Source organism: Dermacentor variabilis, chromosome 5 (genome assembly GCF_050947875.1).
Source record: "Dermacentor variabilis isolate Ectoservices chromosome 5, ASM5094787v1, whole genome shotgun sequence".
In the NCBI taxonomy this organism is placed as follows: domain Eukaryota; kingdom Metazoa; phylum Arthropoda; class Arachnida; order Ixodida; family Ixodidae; genus Dermacentor; species Dermacentor variabilis.
This window is the reverse complement of record NC_134572.1, coordinates 171,147,111-171,167,171: the sequence shown is the minus strand read 5'-3', so window position 1 is coordinate 171,167,171 and position 20,061 is coordinate 171,147,111. Positions and strand designations below refer to the sequence as shown.

Here is a 20,061-nt window from a genome sequence, read left to right as displayed (position 1 = left end):
TTAGGTGGTGATCGTGGTACTTGCAACTTCGTCATACCGGCTTTGCCATTGAGCACAAGGTCGTGGGATCGAATCCTGGCAACGGAGGCCCCATTTCGATGGGGGCGAAATGCGAAAACGCCCGTGTACTTAGATTTACGTGCAAGTTAAAGAACACCAGGTGGTCAAAATTTCCGGAGTCCTCCACTACGGGCGTGCCTCATAATCAGAAAGTGGTTTTGGCACGTATAATCCCATAGTTTAATTTTTTTTCGTCACGCCATCTGCATCATACCGCCTTCATCGTTCCATAGACGTCAACATTTCTTCTTCACTCTATCGTAATAGCAATGTCGTCATAAAATCGGGATTATGCCGGCATTATCATGCCGTCATCATCAGAATATCGCTATCGTGCATCCGTTATGAAACTTTCGTCGCTTGCTGTATTGGGCAGGCCGTCGCCGTCACACAAACTTCCCCATCGGCCTTTCCTCATGCCGTCGTCATCGCGCCAACGTCGGCACACAAATTTTATGATACCGTCATGGTTGCGCCATTGCCATCATACAATCGGCATCATCGCATTTTCCACGTGCCGCTGTCACGCCGTCGTCGTCATACACACGCTGTCATGCATTCGTTGTCCACCGTCGTTGTGATGCCGTCGTGGTCGTGACATCGTCGTCACTGTAACTTTCACATCAAACCCATGTCATGCAGTCGTCATGAGCCAGCGTCGTCACACAGCATTCGTAATATCTCTATCATCATGCCATCTGCTTCACGCTGTCGTTTCACCATCGTCATCACTTCGGTAACGTCATCCCATGATCATCATACGGTCAGCGTCACACCATCTTCCTTGATCCATCGACGTCATGCTGTCATCATTCAATCCTAATTATGTCGCCGTTGTCATGCCGTCGTCATTGTACAGCCATGATCACGGATAACCTTGGCAAGCGAGTGCAATAACTAAGCGGGACGATATATATATATATATATATATATATATATATATATATATATATATATATATATATATATGTATATATATATATATATATATATACACCACAGCGATATACCACAGCATCCAGCCGTCATCGTTTCTGGTCCCTTGTGCAAGCGTGATCCTGCCGTCTTTACCGGCAATGATAATTATGACGTGGAGGATTGCTTGTCATCGTAGGAAAGGGTGAGCGGACACTAGTGGGATGGCGCCACCAAGTTGCACAGCGTGCTCTTGTGCTTAGCCGGTGCCGCGGACCTCTGGTTCCAAAGCATGAACACGATTTCACTCCATGGAGCGCATTCAATACAATTTTGCAATGTGTTTGGACGACCCGCTATGCACAAGCTTCGCGCTGCAGAACGCAGATGTGAGCGCACGCAACATCAGGGTGAACGTTTCACAAGTTACATCGAAGATGTCATTGACCTGTGTAACCGCGTGAATTTGTCAATGGCAAAACTGGACAAGATAAAACACATGAAAGGCATTGATTAGTTCGCCATTCAAATGTTAACGATGGATCCGCGTACCGTGGCCGAAGTTGTCCATTCGTGCAGATGTATTGACGAGCTGCAGGAACAACGCATCTTAGCTTGGCGCCCACCACCCATGAAGATTCGCTAGCAGCCAACTAGACAACATTGCTGACACAGATAAAAGAATTTATTCGCGAGAAGGTGGCGCGACAGCTCTCTCTCCATTTTGCCGACCACGGAAAAGCCTTATCACAATTTGTCTCCATCGATCCGACAGATGACTCGAGAGCAATTGACCGAAGCTCTTCCTTCTCCGTCTCATCTGGCTGCCTTGGTTCCCTCCTCCGCCTTCAGGCCCTCGCTTGCCGGTGTTCTCTCCTCCGCCTTCTCCTCGGCAGCCACAGCTACAGGGTACGAATGTAGCGCTCTTCTGCCGCCGGAACTCCCCGGTCTTCAAAAGCACCGCGCAAGCCCCCGGCTACGGCTTCCGATGATTACCTATGCCAGAACAGTCGCCATCGAAAGTCTACGCTACTGATGACATACCAGCTCTGGAGCCACAGCCCTTTGGTACTCGTCACTCGCTTGCCCCTCGTCGCCGCTCACTCTTACCCAAGCTTTGTGGGCCTAGTGCCAGTACTACTGGGGCAGAAAACTTATTTCCGCAATTCCTGAGGCACGAACTGCGTCGTCGTTAGAACATCAAGGTCCTCTCTTTTCCTCCGCTAACGTTATTGAAGTGTCATTTGCTGGCATCGAATCGCTTGCGCTCGTCGATACAGATGCTGCTGTATCCGTGAATGATGAAGAGCTCTGTTGCTCTTTACGGAAAATGGACATGACGCCTTCGGCACAATCGCTTAAAACAGTCAGTGCGCAACAATTTCAGCCGGTCACTATGTGCGCACTGCCAAGGTACTTACTCGAGACGTTTTGTGCTCGAGTGAATTCTTTGTGCTAAATTGTTGCTCGCACGATGTGCTTCTCGGCTGGGATTTTCTGTCGTGCCACCATGCCATCATTTACTGTGCACGTGCTGAGTGAGGAATGGTTCTGCGTTAATTTCAATTTCCCATTTCAGGACTTTCAAGTTCATGACGTTAGCAGGATCTCTGTAGCTTCAGATACTGACTTTCCTCTTCGCAATGTAATATGTGTCCCTCTTTCCTGCGTATCGCTTACCGTTGCGACGGTCATGTTTACACCAGCAGCCGTCTTCATTCGCCGCCAGCCTATATTCTTGCCTTTCGTCCTCCTCATGGTTCACCATGGTTCTGCAGAAATACTGGTTTCTAACCTAAATTCGTAAACCTTGGGTTTGCACTGAGGCGAGGCTATTGGCACCATCCAGACTTTGGATGCTTACGTTATTATACATTTCTATGTTGTCTACGATGTGGCTACTGCTAACATAACAGCAATGACGCACCATGTGCCATCTGACCGGATGTCCCCAGATAATTTTTATCGCTCTATCACCGATGGCCTGGGTCCAGCACAGCGTCAGCAGCTGCTTACCCTTTTGAATGATTCCCCCCCTCTTATTACTTGAGCCAAGCGTTACTGAACCGCGCAAGTACCGTCTCACCGCATTGAAACGGGATATCACGCATCATTACTCCAGCGTCTGTACCTCGTGCCATCCACGGAGCATAGTGTCATCACGGGGCAAGTTGAGGACATGACTGAACGTTGTATTGTCAGACCATCCTGCAGTCATTGGTGGACTCCCGTAGTGCTGGGCAAAGGGACACTAAAGGCAAATATTAAGTCAACGTGGAATGTTTAAATATTATTGCAGAAATCTCTAAACGCTTCTTCCGTGCCATGAAAACACTTAGCTGACGGGAAAATCTGAACGGACCGAATAATTTTTCGAATTTCAATTCTCCCGCCACCTAACCGGGGGAGTGGTGACATTGCGCGATCACGAACCTTTGCTGCTGTCGGTAAGTAAAACGGCGCCCGACAGACGGCAGTACTGCGCCAAGACACAGCTGTGGATTGGCCGCTGCAGCTACTTTTTGGTTAAGTGGCGTAGACCATTCGGTCCTACTGCGACATCACATGGAAGTTGAATGGTCTGCTACTTGCCGTTTGTGCGACTTTCAATGGCCAGCTAAACCAGCAAGCACTACGTGATAACGAAACACCTGAAATGCGAAAGCGTGGGAGGCGCGGAGCAGAGCGAAAACCAAACCTTTCGACCGCCCGCGTCGTTTTCAACGGTAATTTCAATCAGTTCTTTTTGCTAAAAATGAAATAGAACTACACAAGCAGGATTTTATGTCATTATATAATACAAGGATGTTTTTTGCATCGAGTGCTTCAGCACTAGTGACAGAGTTTAACTGAGGAGAGCTTTCGTCATCGGGCAAGTACTTGAGTGTCCCGGGGGAGTCTGTAATGATGACCTGCATTTACCACAATTTCGCGGTTATTGTGGCTCTGTTCGCGATAATACTGATGCCGTAGAGGTTCTCGAGCACTATTCTATCACATTACCTAGACTTCATATTTCCCTATAGTGCCCCTTCCAGAAAAAAAAAATGGCTCAGTTGCTTTCTGTGTGGGCTATCGTCGCCTCAACAAGATTGCACGAAAAGATGTGTGCTCTCTACCGCGCATAGGCGACTCCCTGGATTGGGAACATGCTGCCGAACTCTTTCCTTCTTTGTACTTGCGACTGGGCTATCGGCGAGTCACGATGAATGAGTCCGTCCACTCGAAGGAAGCTTTCATTAAATTTACGGTGATGTCACTCGGCCTAGGCAATGCACCCGCGACATTCGAAAGGACGATGAAAAATATTTTGCGGGGCCTCAAATGGAAGACGTGTTTTGTTATTCAGACGACGTGGTAGTTATCTGCCCTGAGTTCACGACTCACCTCACTCGTCTACACGAAGTTCTTACTTGCCTTGCCAACGGTGGCCTTCAACTTGATTTGAAAGCAGTGCGGCATCGGAGCCCAAGAGCTGCCATATTTGGCCACGTCTTTTCTAAAGACGAAGTCGTTCCCGACCTTGACAAGCTTTGCGCTGTCGCAGAATTTCCACGGCCAACTACAGTGTAAGAGCTCCGAAGTTTTGTCGGCTTCTGCTCTTACTTTCGTCAAAGCTCCTCGCTGGCCCTGGTGACCTTCGTGATTGGACACCAACGTGTTATGAAGCCTTCACTACATTGCGTCGTCTGCTTACGTCACCACCCGGTCTACGTAACTACGACCCGAGTGCTTCGACCGAAGCCATACTGATTCAGCGGCGTTGACCTTGGAGCCATCTTTGCGCAGCAAAAACATGGCTTCGTGGAAAATGTGGTTGCCTTTGCGAGTCTTGCCCTCAATAAGGCAGAAACCAATTATTCTGTCACAGAAAGAGTGCTTAGCTATAGTTTGCACTTGAGGAAAATTTCTCCAATAAATATATGACCACGCCTTCGACGTTGTACCACACCACCACGCGGGGCGCTCCCTCGCATCACTGAACGACCCGTCGAGGCGTCTTAGGTGTTGGGCTCTTCAACTCCAAGATTTTGACATTTGCGTTATCAATCGCTCCTGGCGTCCATTGTCCGACGCAGATGCGCTCTCCCGGTCACCCATTCGATCCGATGAAACGCCACCTTCATTCAACTATTAGCCGGTTTATACACTTACTGTTGCTGAAATCATCATCAGCATCATTATTTTTATTTTCACCACTGGATACACAAGGTGAAAAAAGTGGCCCGGAAAAAAAGACGAAATTTCTTCGGCTTGACAAAGCTCCGGTCTCCCAGACAGGCACGGTAGCGGCTGGTGTATCAATACAATTATGCATAAAGTGTGGATATGAGAGTATTTTAAACACATGTACATATAATACTTTCATGTTATTACATAGGAACTAGTTTTGATACAGTTGCGTAAAATAACTCCCAGTATAGAATTACAATCTGTTATCTTGCATATTATTACCATCAGGAAACGTTCATTTTTGGATTGCATCTCTGGTATAAATTCTCATGAGTTCTTCAATGGCTACATGCCTACGAGCCCTTCGTCGTCAAACGACTCATTTGCTACAACGGGACACCTTCTTGTGCCACCGAAGCTATTAGCTAGACGGTCACAAGTGACTGCTAGTCATCCCTCGCCATTCGCGCTTTAACCTATGCTTTATCTCCACGCCGACTCCCAACAAGCTCATGCTGGCGTCCTGAAAACTTACGAGCGCCTCCCCCAACGGTACTACTGGTGTGACATGTATGCTTACGTCCGTAAATACCTTCGGCCTTGTGCACCTTGTAAGCGACGCAAGACATGCAACAGGCACACTGCAACCTTTATCGAGTCCTGCACGTACTTTTCCCCGAGTCGGAATTGACTTTCGGGGCCCCTTCCACGCACTGCTCACGGAAATCGTTGGATATTTATCGCAGTAGACCATGTAACGAGATACGACGAAGTCGCTGCACAGAGTTCATCACTCTAGGTTGCCAGGGTGGCTCCTTTTTGCGGCGGGGACAAATGTAGTGGACAATATGTATGTAGCGCTGTGGGCCACTGCCATCGCTTCGGCACAAGACCCCAGCTCAAGCTGCTGATGCCAAGAGCTAGGACCTTTCATACAGAGCTTTCATCATACATACATACATACATACATACATACATACATACATACATACATACATACATACATACATACATACATACATACATACATACATACATACATACATACATACATACATACATACATACATACATACATACATACATACATACATACATACATACATACATACATACATACATACATACATACATACCATTCATACATACAGAGCAGGGCTGCAGCTTCTGGGGGCGTTGAGGCGGAAGGAGCACCAAGCGCGACCTCTGCGCGTGTGTTCAAACCTACATTCAGCCACCGAGATCTGTTGTGTAGCCCTCAAAATTCGTTTCACAAATCCCGGCAAACTGCTGCAGCATTCTCACTGTAATTCTAAGCTCTGGCTTCGCAGCAATGAGTGGTATACATACTGCCATCCTAGCAGTGTGGGTAGCGTTCTGATTCGGAATAAGTTATTGAGTGGTTTACTTTGACATGCGTTCAAACTGTTATTTGTAAATACCGTGCACGACTACCTCATTCGTAGGACGAGGTTACCGCCAGCGAAAAAAAAGTTTTAGTTATTAATAACTGCATGCTATAGGCAGTGAATCAGTCTTGTTCTGTGGCCTAAGGACTGGCTCCCTACTGTGCGAGTATCCGAGAAAACACCTCCTTTCTGATTTCTTTTTATTCGAATGAAGAAGAATAAATTGAATTTTTCTGTTTTCTTTTTCAGACTTGTTCACCCCGTTCCCTACGTCACATTTTCCCACTTTATGGAAATTGCGTTTACACAAACAGCCGTCTCATTCATCTTATGCGATACCTGTCGCGTACTATGCTTCAAAGGGCAAAAAGGTAGTGACGGAGCTTGAGGCTTATATATATCATAATGTTTAACCAACCGCAGTGACCGCTGTGTTGAGAAAAACCATCGGCCTCATACAGGAGGCTAACGCAAACATTGTGTAATGATTTCATGTCTACTAGACTTAATATGTGTGAGAACGATACCGGTGGTTGACGCTAATGTTTCGTAACGATTGGCGCTCTCATGTTCCGGGGTTCCATCTGGTTGACCGTACACGAGCACGCTAGTATTTTAGTCCCCACGCCAAGTGATAACGCAATGATAATTTCGAATTGGCTTTGTAATTCACAGACGACAGTTCTTTTTGTCGAGTGAAAAACGACGATACAGCAGGAATAGTGTGCAACACATACACACACCGCAGCCGATGTTGCGCCTCGCATTCATGTGAAGCCAAGATAATTTCCTCTTACTGTAGCTAGTGATGCACCTAAACTCTATACAAAGCCTGTTCGACTTCCTCGTATCAACTGGCATCACGCAAATTACACGGCGAAAGAGGTAAAATATCTCCAAATTGTTCCGCGGAACGTACCGGCCACACATCCAAGCAGCGCCCCGCCGGCTCGAACAAGCCAGAGAGCATGAAGGGCTTTCATCCTCGCCCGATAAATATGTCTGCTGATAAGCGAGAAATGCCAAAAGAAGTTAAGACGGCCTTGAAATTCGAGCGCCTACTCGTCGTGGCGTCATGAGATATGTACCACGCTATTCGGAATCCTCAGTTAGCTATTAGCAAAGATGACACTTTATATAAAATTTTGAACCGAATGAGCTATAGGACATGTATGCCAAAAAAGGGAGAAAAACAGTGTAACCATTTGAAAACACTTGGAAGCCCATGATATATTTATCCTGTACCGCTGCTTCTGTATGAGCATAAAATTGAAAAGAAAGGCTGTTCCCTTGTTCCCTACATTTGCCACCCCCCCCCCTGATCGCAATGTTTCTGCCAAAGAAATGCAAAAGCGGAGTTGAAGAAATATTTCGCCAGGCTAAGCGAAGTTAGTGCTCCTATTTAGTTGCAGTTTAAGTTGTTTGGTCAAAGCCGTAGAGAAAATAATCCTAGCTTGGCATTGCTCTACGTTGGGCATTGAGCTCACTCGTAGCTTTTCTTAAAGAGGGAGCACTTAATCTTCTCTATTGAAGATTTACTTGGCCAATCCGAAAAACGCATTGAAATAGCATAAATAATGAATGTCAAACACAGAAAAGTAATTACGCCATCCGGGCAAGTTGGTGGTAGAAACATTGGCATGCGTAAAACAAAAAGACATGCAAGAATATTGTTTCAAAATTTCGCCAGAAGGCAGGGGACGCCTCTCAGCAAAGTGAAGTGCACTCCTTGTGGCTGGTGCGTCGATTTATATTGTCAGGTAGCTTGAAATGATGATTCAATAAGGGTCCTAAATAAAGATGCTGAGATAACTCTAAGAGAGAGTTAACTGCTAAGGGAATTGCCGCGCTGTCTTTGCCAACGCGAGGAGGCTGCGTTACAAGGCATACATGTTGGTGTTGCATTGACGACAACTGCAACCTGTCTATGGGCTCCGGATCGTAGGCCTGCCTCCGCTGCGAACTGTCCGTTTTGCCCACACCCAGCTAGCCTGAACGGCCTGTCGCACTTCCTGTGACGTTGTGTCGGAGTGGAATCATTCAGGTGCCACTTCCCGGCAAAAAGAGGGACTATGCCCAAGGCGTCCCCCTGATTATCGTCGGTACATCTACGTTCCGCACCATAGACCCTCTTCAGGTTCTATTGGACAAAGCCAAATATCCACGTATATATACCTTGCAAGCACCGAGCGTTCTATGCCACAGGGCAAACTTTCGGATAATAAGTAAAATATGCTAAGATGTCCTCAGGAGGCACGAGATCTGTGCTCACAAGGCTACGGTTACATTTGGATCTTACAGCATATATAGGGAGGCGTGGCTTAATTATGTGTGTCAGGCGAGAAATAAGTTGTACTATAGTCTGGTGACGATAGGGCTGACTGAGAAAGCGAAGTGGAAGCTTGACATAGAAGAATAAATGAAATGAAATCACAGGCATTAGAGGTCCTATCAGGTGGGAACTCCTTTACTGCGGGATGATGGTTGATTTCACTGTTCAGGCATCTTTGTGGAAACTGTTTTGTTCAAGCAAACACATTCGTTTCCCCCAATTTATCACGTTGTGGTCACTGAACGGTTTATAGTTTGTGGATGTGCCAGTGAGCAAATATAATGGCCAACATTTTCAACTATCTTGTTATACGGGGGTTAGTGCGCTATGAACACGCGTACAACAGAAGTAAAAGTGGACAAGATGCACGCAGGAGCGCTGCACACATCTTGTCCATTTCTACTTCTGTTGTCCGTGTGTTTATAGCACAGTAACCCTCGTACTACAAGATGAACTTCCACCAACTAGCCAAACTTGCCGCTCCACTGCGATGCATTTTCCACTATACCCACAAGAACTTATTCATTCACAAAGCCTACACGAACATTGTGATTGCTAATTTGAAGTATTTGTTCCCCGAAAACGCTCCTTTTTTGGTTTACCCGTTGGTATTGCCTTGTTATTGTAGGGTTAAGTGTATGCTTTGTCTATCCTCACCTATTCAGACAGGTGCACCTCTTCTGTCCATGATGAATGTGTGGTCCGACTGCAGGACAAGAGAATAACTTGGCCTAGTTCGTGAATGTTTCTACTTGACAAAGCCGCTCTATAGCAGACGAACACGAAGACAAGTACTAGGTCATGTGTCTACCTAACTTCCTTCCTACTCCTGCATGTTCGCGCTGTTGCACCAAGTAAGAAAAAGAGACTAAATATCAATATGTTTCCACACTTAAGCCGGATGCAAATCAATCGGGCAGTTAGTCTCAACGTTGTCGATGGTTCAATTACCCGAGATAAACTGAGCGGTATATTACGTCCCTGTTCGTGACATCGTGCAAATAATATAGCTTTACCGGTGGACAAAAGTGAACGCAAGCACAGGCACCCTTCATTGCCAACAAAAGGCATTTATGCAGTGCGTTTTGACATGTGGCGCACTCAGGGGCCAGAAATAATGCTTTTTTATTTTGGTATCCGATGTTACTGTACGTGATCTGGCCTTGCTTCATGCGCTTACCACCTGTTCACTTTGTTCCCTATCGCAGGAAGTCACCGGCTACGCAACGGCTCCATGTTTTGAGTAACCGGCAGCACACAACGTTTGGGGCACCGTAGCGTGGATGCGTAGCCAGTTACGTCGGAAGAGGGTGACGTCAACAAGTGGCGCAAGTGTGATGGACTGGGCCGCCGACGTCACGAACATTGCGAGCACACGCGCATGGGGTGCTGAAACCATGCGAGAGTTCGTCCACGTAGGGACTGTATATAGAACCGGCACAATATAGAACGGTAGCGTGCCAGCGTAATAGGAGTCGCAAGACGTGAAGGTGAAGTTGTCGACGGCGTCACGAATCACGTGATCGACAGAACGCGCGAGAACCAGTGAAAGTGAGAGGGAGACGCTGCTTTGCTTACGCTGACCGCGCGTGTGCGAGAGGGAATTCCGACTTATTTTGAGGACTGAAAGGAAACGCGTTGATTGCCGCTAACATTTAGTAGCTGCGGCACGCTGTTAGTTCTCTAGCGAAGAATGTAATAGTGGGTGCCGTAGTAATGACAAAGCACACACGGCGATAAATAACAGCAGCCGAGCTGAGTGAAATTGTTGATGAAGGGTTCTTTTGACGTATTTTGCGCCAGTCGAAAAAATTCAGAAGTGGCACGTAGCTCCGGGTTTGACGGTGATGCGCAGTAGTTTCCAGCCACAGAAGAATGAAAGAGCGATCAAAACCTTGTGCCAGTGCATGAAATCACCACCCTTCTTGGGGGAAGTATACAGTGAGGTGTCACGAGGGAATTCATTCAGTAGCCATCTTTGCGACTATTGACACATACGTTAGCACTCGCGATGAAGCAATGACCAGTTGATCTTAGAATTGCCACCCCTATACATAACGTACAGCGGTGTGATGATACAGAAGTGCCCGTGCCCCAAGCTCTACATCATGAGAGGCCACCATTCCTAAATTAAGCGATATCACGGGAAATAAGTCAAAAGCGTTTCTCGGAAAATGTGTTTTGAGCTACATTATATGCGCATCTGTGAACCAGAGCGCCTTGCAAGAAGTTGTTCTTAGTGCTATAATTTCAAGAAGCAAGTATTCTATAAGCTTTCTGCCTCGCAGGATTTTTAATACTATGCACACCTCCTGCTATTCCTTGCATTTATTTCAGTGTTCCATGAATTCTTCAATAAGACAAAACAGATGCAGAAATTGTTAGAAACAATTGCGAGTTGGTCTCACATGGCAGAATTTTTCAAGAAATGCACTGATTGTGAACAGAGGTCTGGTCTGAGAGCCGAAACATATTTTTATTAACTTGGTAATTTCTATCTTGTTTAATTCACGATTTTTCCCTGCTAGACGAGATTTCCTCAGACTCTTGGTTTTATCGGATGCTTTGCGCAGTTTATTATTATTTCATACCCTACTTGTTCAACCAGCTGGTCTGTATTCCCCCAAGTTCCTTCTGTGATTTGAAGAAGTAAAATCTTTAATAAATATTGTCCAGAACACTGCTATAGATACCGAATATAGTGCGCACATTGCAGGCTGCACGCTTTGTGGCGTATTTCGCCAGTCGGTCAATCGATGGAGGGTCAACAGGTCAACCCCTGGTACGCACGAAGAGCACCAAGGTCGGTGGACAGATATTATAGGATTTCAAGCGCGGATGGAGGGGCTTTTCCTCACAGGGATAGCAGTTGGTTTCCACGGTCTGCCCCGTAAAAGGTCTAAACGAGGTGCGTTGTTCTCATATATATATATATATATATATATATATATATATATATATATATATATATATATATATATATATATATATATATATATATATATATATATATATATATATATATATATATATTTGGCGAAGAAACGGACATGATATGGTTCATCTGCAGAGGAAGTTTGTCATTTGTGTTTTAATTTTTAATTATGACCTTTGTCTTAGTCAAAGATTCCGTATGGAAGCGCCCTGCAGAATTGTGAGTATGTTTTACGAATGTCACTGAATTTAGCTCACTGTCATAAGAAAACTATAGGAGCCACTGAAGCCTAGTTTATTCGTGAGGTATTGGTTATGCACCATGTGTTAGTTCAACGTTCAAAGTGTATGGGTGATTAGACAGTTTGCCATAAATTACGCACACAAGCGATACGGAGCGCGATTTTTTTTTAGAATGCACCGAATTTAGGCCGCTGTCCTGGAATAAACTTAATTGTACAAAGGGCAAATTTTTGAAGAAAGAACTCGGGAAAATACTATTTTTTATAGACATACAAATAGTAAGGTGTGTGGAGTAATATGGCCTTTTCTAAAAACTTCTTGACCAACTTCAAAAAATGTTATATGCAGTCAGTGAATTAAAGTATGTGGTTTATTCACAGGCAACTGATATTCTTAATAGAACAGATCACAAAAAAATTTATTTGCTCGAAACTGAGTTGCCACTCGGCGAAGTAACGCAAGCCTGTGGTCTTCTTTTTTTCTTTTTCTCTTGTTTCCCGCTATAGTAAACGCTAAAATGTCGCAAATATTATCGCAACATTTGCAAACAGTGTTCAGTATCTGCTTCAACAACACAAAAGTGGAAATGGTGGCAAACTTTGTTGGGCTTCATAAAACCGCTGGCCTAAGTTTTTTTCCCGCGCCATGTTATTTTGCCCGGACCAAATGCCATTTCCCTCTCACCTTCCTCACCAGGTGGTTGCCACCAAGAGGAGACATCAAACACTTCTATTACATGCGACACATTTTTTTAACAACTACTTGGCTCCGTAACACGCGTGTTGAAACTCTGCCGCTTAAGCTTTTCTTTTATTGCCACATAGTGTTGTTCGCGAGCATAGTCCATGAAGTGGTAGCAGCCATTACACGGTCGACAATGTATTTCTTTCGCCACAAAAAAGTATCTGGTGTGGCTGGTCAAGGTATTGGCAGCGCAGTCCTGCAATAAAGTAAGGTTGTATAACTGCGCTGCCTGTCCCGTATGAAGCAGAAAAAACAGAATTACACACACATGACATTGTCACTTTTCTATGCTGTCGTGAGCTGTAGAGTAATGCATTTACACAAGGGATCGCACCCTATTTCGAGTTTATCTGCTACAGTAATTCTATATATAGTGACGCACTCCTGGCACTGAGTGCGGGCGCATTCCTGGAACTGTGCTGCACTCCTGGCATGTATGTCAGTCTTGGCTTCATTTTGGAACGTCACCACTGCAGAAAAGATCGTTTTGTGGATAATCTCGGCTGCCAATGACGCAATATGGAAATGACATGTCCGTTTTCTGCAATCCTTGGCCGCCAAAGAACAGGTGAGTCATCCTTCCTTGGAGGGAGGGCAGAGAAGACCACTTAAACCGCAGAACACTGCCTGGAGAATAACAAGAGAGACAGAGAAAGAAAGGAATAGGAACAACAGGGAGGGTAACTAGGTTGCACTTGGTTTGCTAGCCTATACTGGAGGAGGGGGAAGCCGACAGAAAAGGGGAAAGGAAAGGGGCCCGACTACCTGAGTCGGCAGAGGAACAGACTGAAAGGTCCCTTTGTAGCTAAACAGTCAAAATGCTAAACCTGCTTAGCAGACTGCAAAAAGAGGGCAGTTACACTGACGTATTATCACGGAAATTAGCAGATATCCTGAAGAGAATAAATTAGCAGTCCATATAAGGATAAATGAGACAAAAAATAGTACGGTTGTGTGTGTGTGTGTGTGTGTGTGTGTGTGTGTGTGGGTGTGTGTGTGGGTGTGTGTGTGTGTGTGTGTGTGTGTGTGTGTGTGTGTGTGTGTGTGTGTGTGTGTGTGTGTGTGTGTGTGTGTGAACTCTGAAGACACCCAGAAGCAGTGGATTTCTGATAAGAAGACACTGCTGAGTTTATCCATTGCGATAAGCTAGACAAACGAGCGCAAATGTTTGCAGTATGCCATAAAAGATAGGACAGCCACGCCTCCTTATTTTCTAGACGCAGAAAAGCGGCCACTATACATGCGTTTGAATTGGAAGATGTAAGATGAACTCAACTCAGTTTTCTGTAACTGGTATCTGGCTTATTTCGCGAAAAGCTAGAAGGCACGGTAAGTGCGGCTGACGTCAGTTTCTCCGGTAGCTGCAAGATGTAATCTGGATTTCGTATAAGGAGTCATTGTCCAGGAATTGACTATGTCCGTAGGCTGAAATAAGGGTATCCATTCCAGCATAGAAAACAATTTACACATGTCGTAAAAAAAACGAAAGCTAAGCTTGTAATATTTCGAGGGTGGGCTAGGGCGGGCTCTGCTCTTTATTATCCCAAAACGCCCCAGCGCTTGCGTGCGTTCCTGCGTATCTACTAGGGGAATATATATATATATATATATATATATATATATATATATATATATATATATATATATATATATATATATGTATATATATATTATTATCATCATCAGCCTATTTATGTGCACGGCAGGATGAACACCAATTCACCTGCGATCACCAATTACCCCTGTCCTCCGCCAACCGACTCCAAATAGCACCAGCAAATTTCCTAATTTCGTCACTCCATCTAGTCTTCTGCCGTCCTCTGCTGCGCTTCCCTTCTCTTGGTACCCATTCTGTTACCCTAATGGTCCAACGGTTATCTATTCTGCGCATTACATGACCTGCCCTGCGCCGTTTTTTTTTTCTTGATGTCGATTAGAATATCGTCTATGCCTGTTTGCTCTCTGATCCAAACTGCTCTGTTTCTGTCCCTCAAAGTTATGCCTAGCATTCTTCGTTCCATCGCTCTTTGCACGGTCCTAACTTGTTCTCAAGCTTCTTTGTCAGCCTCCAAGTCTCTGTGCCGTATGTCAGCACCGGTAAGATGCGCTGTTTATATACTTTTCAATGATAACGGTAAGCGCCCATTCAGGAGCTCACGATGTCTGCCGTATGCGATACAACCCATTTTTATTCTGTGAATTTTCTGCTCATGGTCCGGGTTCCCTGTGATTAGTTGGCCTAGGTAAACGTACTCCTTCACATACTCTAGAGGCTGACTTGCGATCTTGAATTCTGGATCCCTTGCGCGGTTATTTATCATTATCTTTGACTTGTTCATATTAATCTTCAACCCCACTCTTACACTCTCCCTGTCAAGGTCCTCAATCACTTGTTCTAACTTGTCCCCAGCGTTCCTGGATAGAACAATGTCATCGGCAAACCGAAGGTTGCTGAGGAATTCGCCGTCGATCCTTACTCCTAAACCTTTCCAGTTTAATAGCTTAACTACATCTTCCAAGCACGTAGTGAATAGCATTGGAGAGATTGTGTCTCCTTGTTTGACTCCTTTCTTTATAGGTATCTTCCTACTTTTGTTGTGTAGAATTAAGATGACTGTGGAATCTCTGTGATATTTTCTAGGGTATTTACGTAAGCGGTCACTACTACTTGATTACGCAGTGCCTTTATGACTGCTAGTATCTCTACTGAATCAAATGCTTCTTCGTAATCTATGAAAGCCATGTAGAAAGGTTTGTTGTACTCTGCGGATTTCTCGGTAATCTGGTTAATGACATGGATGTGATCCATTGTAGAGTAACCTTTCCTGAAGCCAGCCTGCTCCCTTGGTTGACTAAATTCCACTGTTGTCCTTATTCTGTTGGAGATTATTTTGGTAAATATTTTGTATAATACTGGGAGTAAGCTAATGGGCCTATAATTTTGTTAATTCTTTAACGTCACGCTTTTTGTGGACTAGTATAATGTTTGCATTTTTCCAGTTTTCTGGGACCCTTGTAGACGATAGTCACTTCTTACAGAGAGCCGTCAGTTTTCCTAGCATTATGTCTCCTCCATCTTTGATTAAATCGACTGTTATTCCATCCTCTCCTGCCGATTTCCCCCGTTTCATGCTTTGCAAGGCCTTTCTGAACTAATCTCTAGATATAGGAGGAGTTTCTGTATACTGTTCATTATTGTTTTGAATAGAGCGCTCCTGAGTCATCTGGGTACTGTAAAGGTCAGCATAGAATTCTTCCGTGGCTTTTACTATATCTTCCACATTGGTGATGATATTACCCTGCTTATATTTTAGTGCATACATCTTCGTTTGTCCTGTGCCAAGTTTCCTTCTCATTGATTTCAGGCTGCGTCCATTCTTCACGGCTTCTTCAGTCTTTCTCACGTTATCGTTTCGAATATCACTTATTTTCGTCTTGTTGATCAGTTTTTAGAATTCCGCGAATTCTATCTTATCTCTTGACCTGGACACTTTCATTCTTTCTCGTTTCTTTATTAGGTCCTTTGTTACTTGGGACAGCTTGCCTAGTGGTTGCCTTGGTGCCTTGCTTCCCACTTCAATTGCTGCCTCTGAAGGCAGCCTCGTTGCGGTTTCATTCATTACCTCTATGTCATCATTTTCATCATCTCTCTGTTCCAAAGCTGCATATTTGTTTGCAAGTACAAGCCTAAATTTCTCTGCTTTTACCCTTACTGCCTCTATGTTGACCTGTTTTTTTTTGGCCAATTTTACTCTTTCTCTGCTGAAATTCAGCTTCCACACACACACACACACACACACACACACACACACACACACACACACACACACACACACATATATATATACACATATATATATATATATATATATATATATATATATATATATATATATATATATGTGTGTGTGTGTGTGTGTGTGTGTGTGTGTGTGTGTGGAAGCTGAATTTCAGCAGAGAAAGAGTAAAATTGGCCAAAAAAAACAGGTCAACATAGAGGCAGTAAGGGTAAAAGCAGAGAAATTTATATATATATATATATATATATATATATATATATATATATATATATATATATATATATATTCTAAGGAACCGATTTTCTCCAGCCGAGCTCGTGCTGCTACGACGAGGATCAAGCTGTGCAGCTGTTGATGATATGTACAGATGCAGATGTACAATGGATGATAATATGTGAAGATGATAAATTTGAAAGTCAGGCAAGTGTTGCGCTCGCTGGCACTGTGAAAGCGGCCGTCTGGCCACGTGCAAGTATTATGAAATATGTCGAGGATATTGTTTTAAACGAGAGTCACAATGGCTGTCCAATGTCAATGTCCAATGTCAGCACAATGGCTGTCCCTCGGCAACAGTGATCGGAAGGCGTTCTAAGGGGCGAGACGCGGTAATCGACAGGTGACGTCTGTTCAATGACCGTGTAAGGTCCATTAATGCGCGTAAGAAATTTTTTGCACAAGACGAGAACGCGTACAGGAGTCCAAAGTACTTCGTCGCCAGGAGAAAAACACACACCACGGTAAGTCAAGTCGTAACGAGATTTGCGAGTGTCCGGGAAAACGCCGGTGTTAAGGCGGACGAGGTGACGGCAGTCTGCGAGGCGAGACAGTAGCTGTTCTGAGAAAGTAGGTGCTGGGGATTCAGGAGTGGAAAGGAACGATACATCAAGAACAAACTTTGTGAACGGCCCTAGACAAGGAAAAAAGGTGAAAAGCCGGTGGTACGTTGCGTAGCCAAGTTATAGGCGAATGTGATAAACGGCAGGATTGCATCCCAGTTCGTGTAGTCGGGGCGTATGTGCATCGCAATCATGTCGGAGAGGCTACGATAAAAACGCTCCGTCAAGCCTTTGGTCTGTGGATGGTAACTGGAAGTCACCTTGTGAATTGTGAATTGTGTTTGAGGCGCACAGAACTTCGGTAAGGATAGACGAGAGGAAGACTTTGCTACGATCGCTGAGGAGAACGTGCGGAGCTCCATGGCGTAAGAATATGTTGCGTAGAAAGAAATTGGCGACTTCAGCAGCAGTCACCGATGGTGGAGAGGCTGTCTCTGCATAGCGTGTTAGATGGTCTATGGCCATTACAATCCAACGCCTGCCATGTGAGGTCGTGGGAAGAGGACCGTACAAGTCTATTCCAACTGATTCGTAACGCGAAGTGGGGCAAGGCAGAAGCTGTAAAGAGCCAGAAGAAGTTGTGGTCGATCGTTTGCGGTTTTGACAATGAACGCAGGATGCAGCGTATTTCGCGACGGCTGAAGATAGGCTAGGCCAGGATCAGCGACTTCGTATTTTATCGTGTCTTGTAAGTCTTCCGGTAGCCTAGATGACCGGCCGTCGTATGATCGTGAAAGGCTTCAAGCACCTCACGTTGCAGAGAACGCAGTATGACCGGGACTGATTTCTTGCCATCGAGAGGATAAATGTAGCGAAGTAAAGCTCCAATGTGCAGCTTGAATTGATTAAGTTGTCGACGAAGCCGGGCGTTCGGAGGTGGCGAAGAACCTCCCATGCGTTGAAGAATAGTTCCGCAGTATGGGTCGGCACGTCCGTGGCAAACAAGGACAGATGGCTGTCGGGTCTTAGCCAATCGCGGGTTGCGATGGGTAAAGTCGGTTAAGAGGACTCGGGACGTACGCTAGTCCGGAGAGGTGATGGTGAATCGTCATGGTTAGTCAGAGGGTAGAGCGATAGAGCATCCACGTCTTGATGCTTCTTTCCAGCCCTGTAGGGGACATCGAAATCGTATTCATGTGGGCGCAGCACCCAGCGACCAAGGTGACCCGCTAAATTCTTTAGCGATGAAAACCAGCACAGTGTGTTATGGTCGGTAACGACTGTAAAATGGCGACCGTGAAGACACGGGTGAAATTTTTTGCACTGCCTAAGGAACAGCAAGGCACTCCTTCTCGGTTATGGTGTAAATCTTCGTTTGAGTGGTTAGTGTACGACAAGCGTAAGCAATTCCTCGTTCGCGGGAAATCTTGTCACGTTGCAGTAGAATGGCACCGAGACCATGACTGCTAGAATCAGTGTGAGGGATGGTGGGCACGGTCGGATCGAAGTGGCACAGAACTAGTTCCCACATCAGGGCATTCGTCAGACCAAACAAAGAGCGCATCACTGGGGAAGATTTGACGGAGCGGGGCGCAAGCGCAGCGAAGTTGTGCATGAAGCTCCGGAAGTAAGAAGCAAGTCCGAGAAAACTGCGCAGGTCCTTTTGACGCAGCGGATGGGGAAAGACGAGGACGGCAGCAAGCTTCTCAAGGTCCGGTATAATACGTTCTCTGCTGACTAAGTGCTCCAGGACTGTGATGGTCTTGCTGGCGAAACTTGCATTTTTTTTATTGAGCTGCAGGCCAGTGTTTTCGAGACAAGCGAGGACTTCATCAAGACGCTGTAAATGTTGTGAGAACGTGGTTGAAAACACTATAATGACATTGAGATGGTACAGACAAGTTTTCCAGTTCAATCACACAAGAGATTGTCGATCATGCGTTCGAAGGTAGCAGAAGCATTGCATAGTGTGAAACTCGTAGAGCCCATCAGGAGTGACAAACGCCGTTTTTTTTACAAATTCGGACATCAGTATTTGCCAGTACCCTGATCTAGGCTCAAGGGAAGAAAAATATTCGGCGCTGAGGAGTGATTCTAGTGCATGGTCGATCCGTGGAAGAGGGCAAACATTCTTACGCGGGATTTTGTTCAGCGCATGGTATTCGACGCAAAGCAGCACTGAGACGTCTGTCTTCTGCACTAGAACAACAGGGACTCGAGGAAGGATATATGAGATTGCGTCTAAATATGACTGGTACGTTTTCCTCGATGATTTTGCGCTCTTTAAGAGACATGCGGTATGGGCACCGCTGAACGATGCGGGAGCCATCAGTCTGAATGCGGTGAGTAGCGACGGTAGCCATACCGAGGACGGGCGAATTGACGTCGAACAAGCAACGGTGTTTGTTCAATAGGGCGAGGAGATCTTGACTCAGGGCAGGCATTAGGTGAGGGCTCATGGTTGCCCATGACTGTGTGGAAGAGGCATTCCTTGGCGGAGATCTTGCCTAGGGTGGCTCTGTCCAAAGGGCGACAATCGCAACGGGTTGAATGTTAACTGGGCAAGTGACAGTTGATCCACGAGGTAACAGTTGGGGTTGGAGAGTTTTATTTAAGGCGGTGAGCAATGCAGAACCCTCAGAGGAGGGAATAAGACCAAGGGTAATCAGAATCCC

At 45.4% G+C, this 20,061-nt stretch overlaps 1 protein-coding gene across 1 annotated transcript in view; it reads left to right on the top strand.

Moving 5' to 3' along the window:
• Nucleotides 1-11,273, top strand: part of LOC142583337 (uncharacterized) — a 348,940-nt gene extending 337,667 nt beyond the window's left edge. The window contains exon 8 of the mRNA XM_075693760.1: nt 10,098-11,273. Within this exon, the coding sequence (XP_075549875.1) occupies nt 10,098-10,136 (39 nt within the window). The 3' untranslated portion in view covers nt 10,137-11,273. The remainder of the gene's footprint in view (nt 1-10,097) is intronic.
• The last annotated feature ends 8,788 nt before the right edge of the window (nt 11,274-20,061 follow it).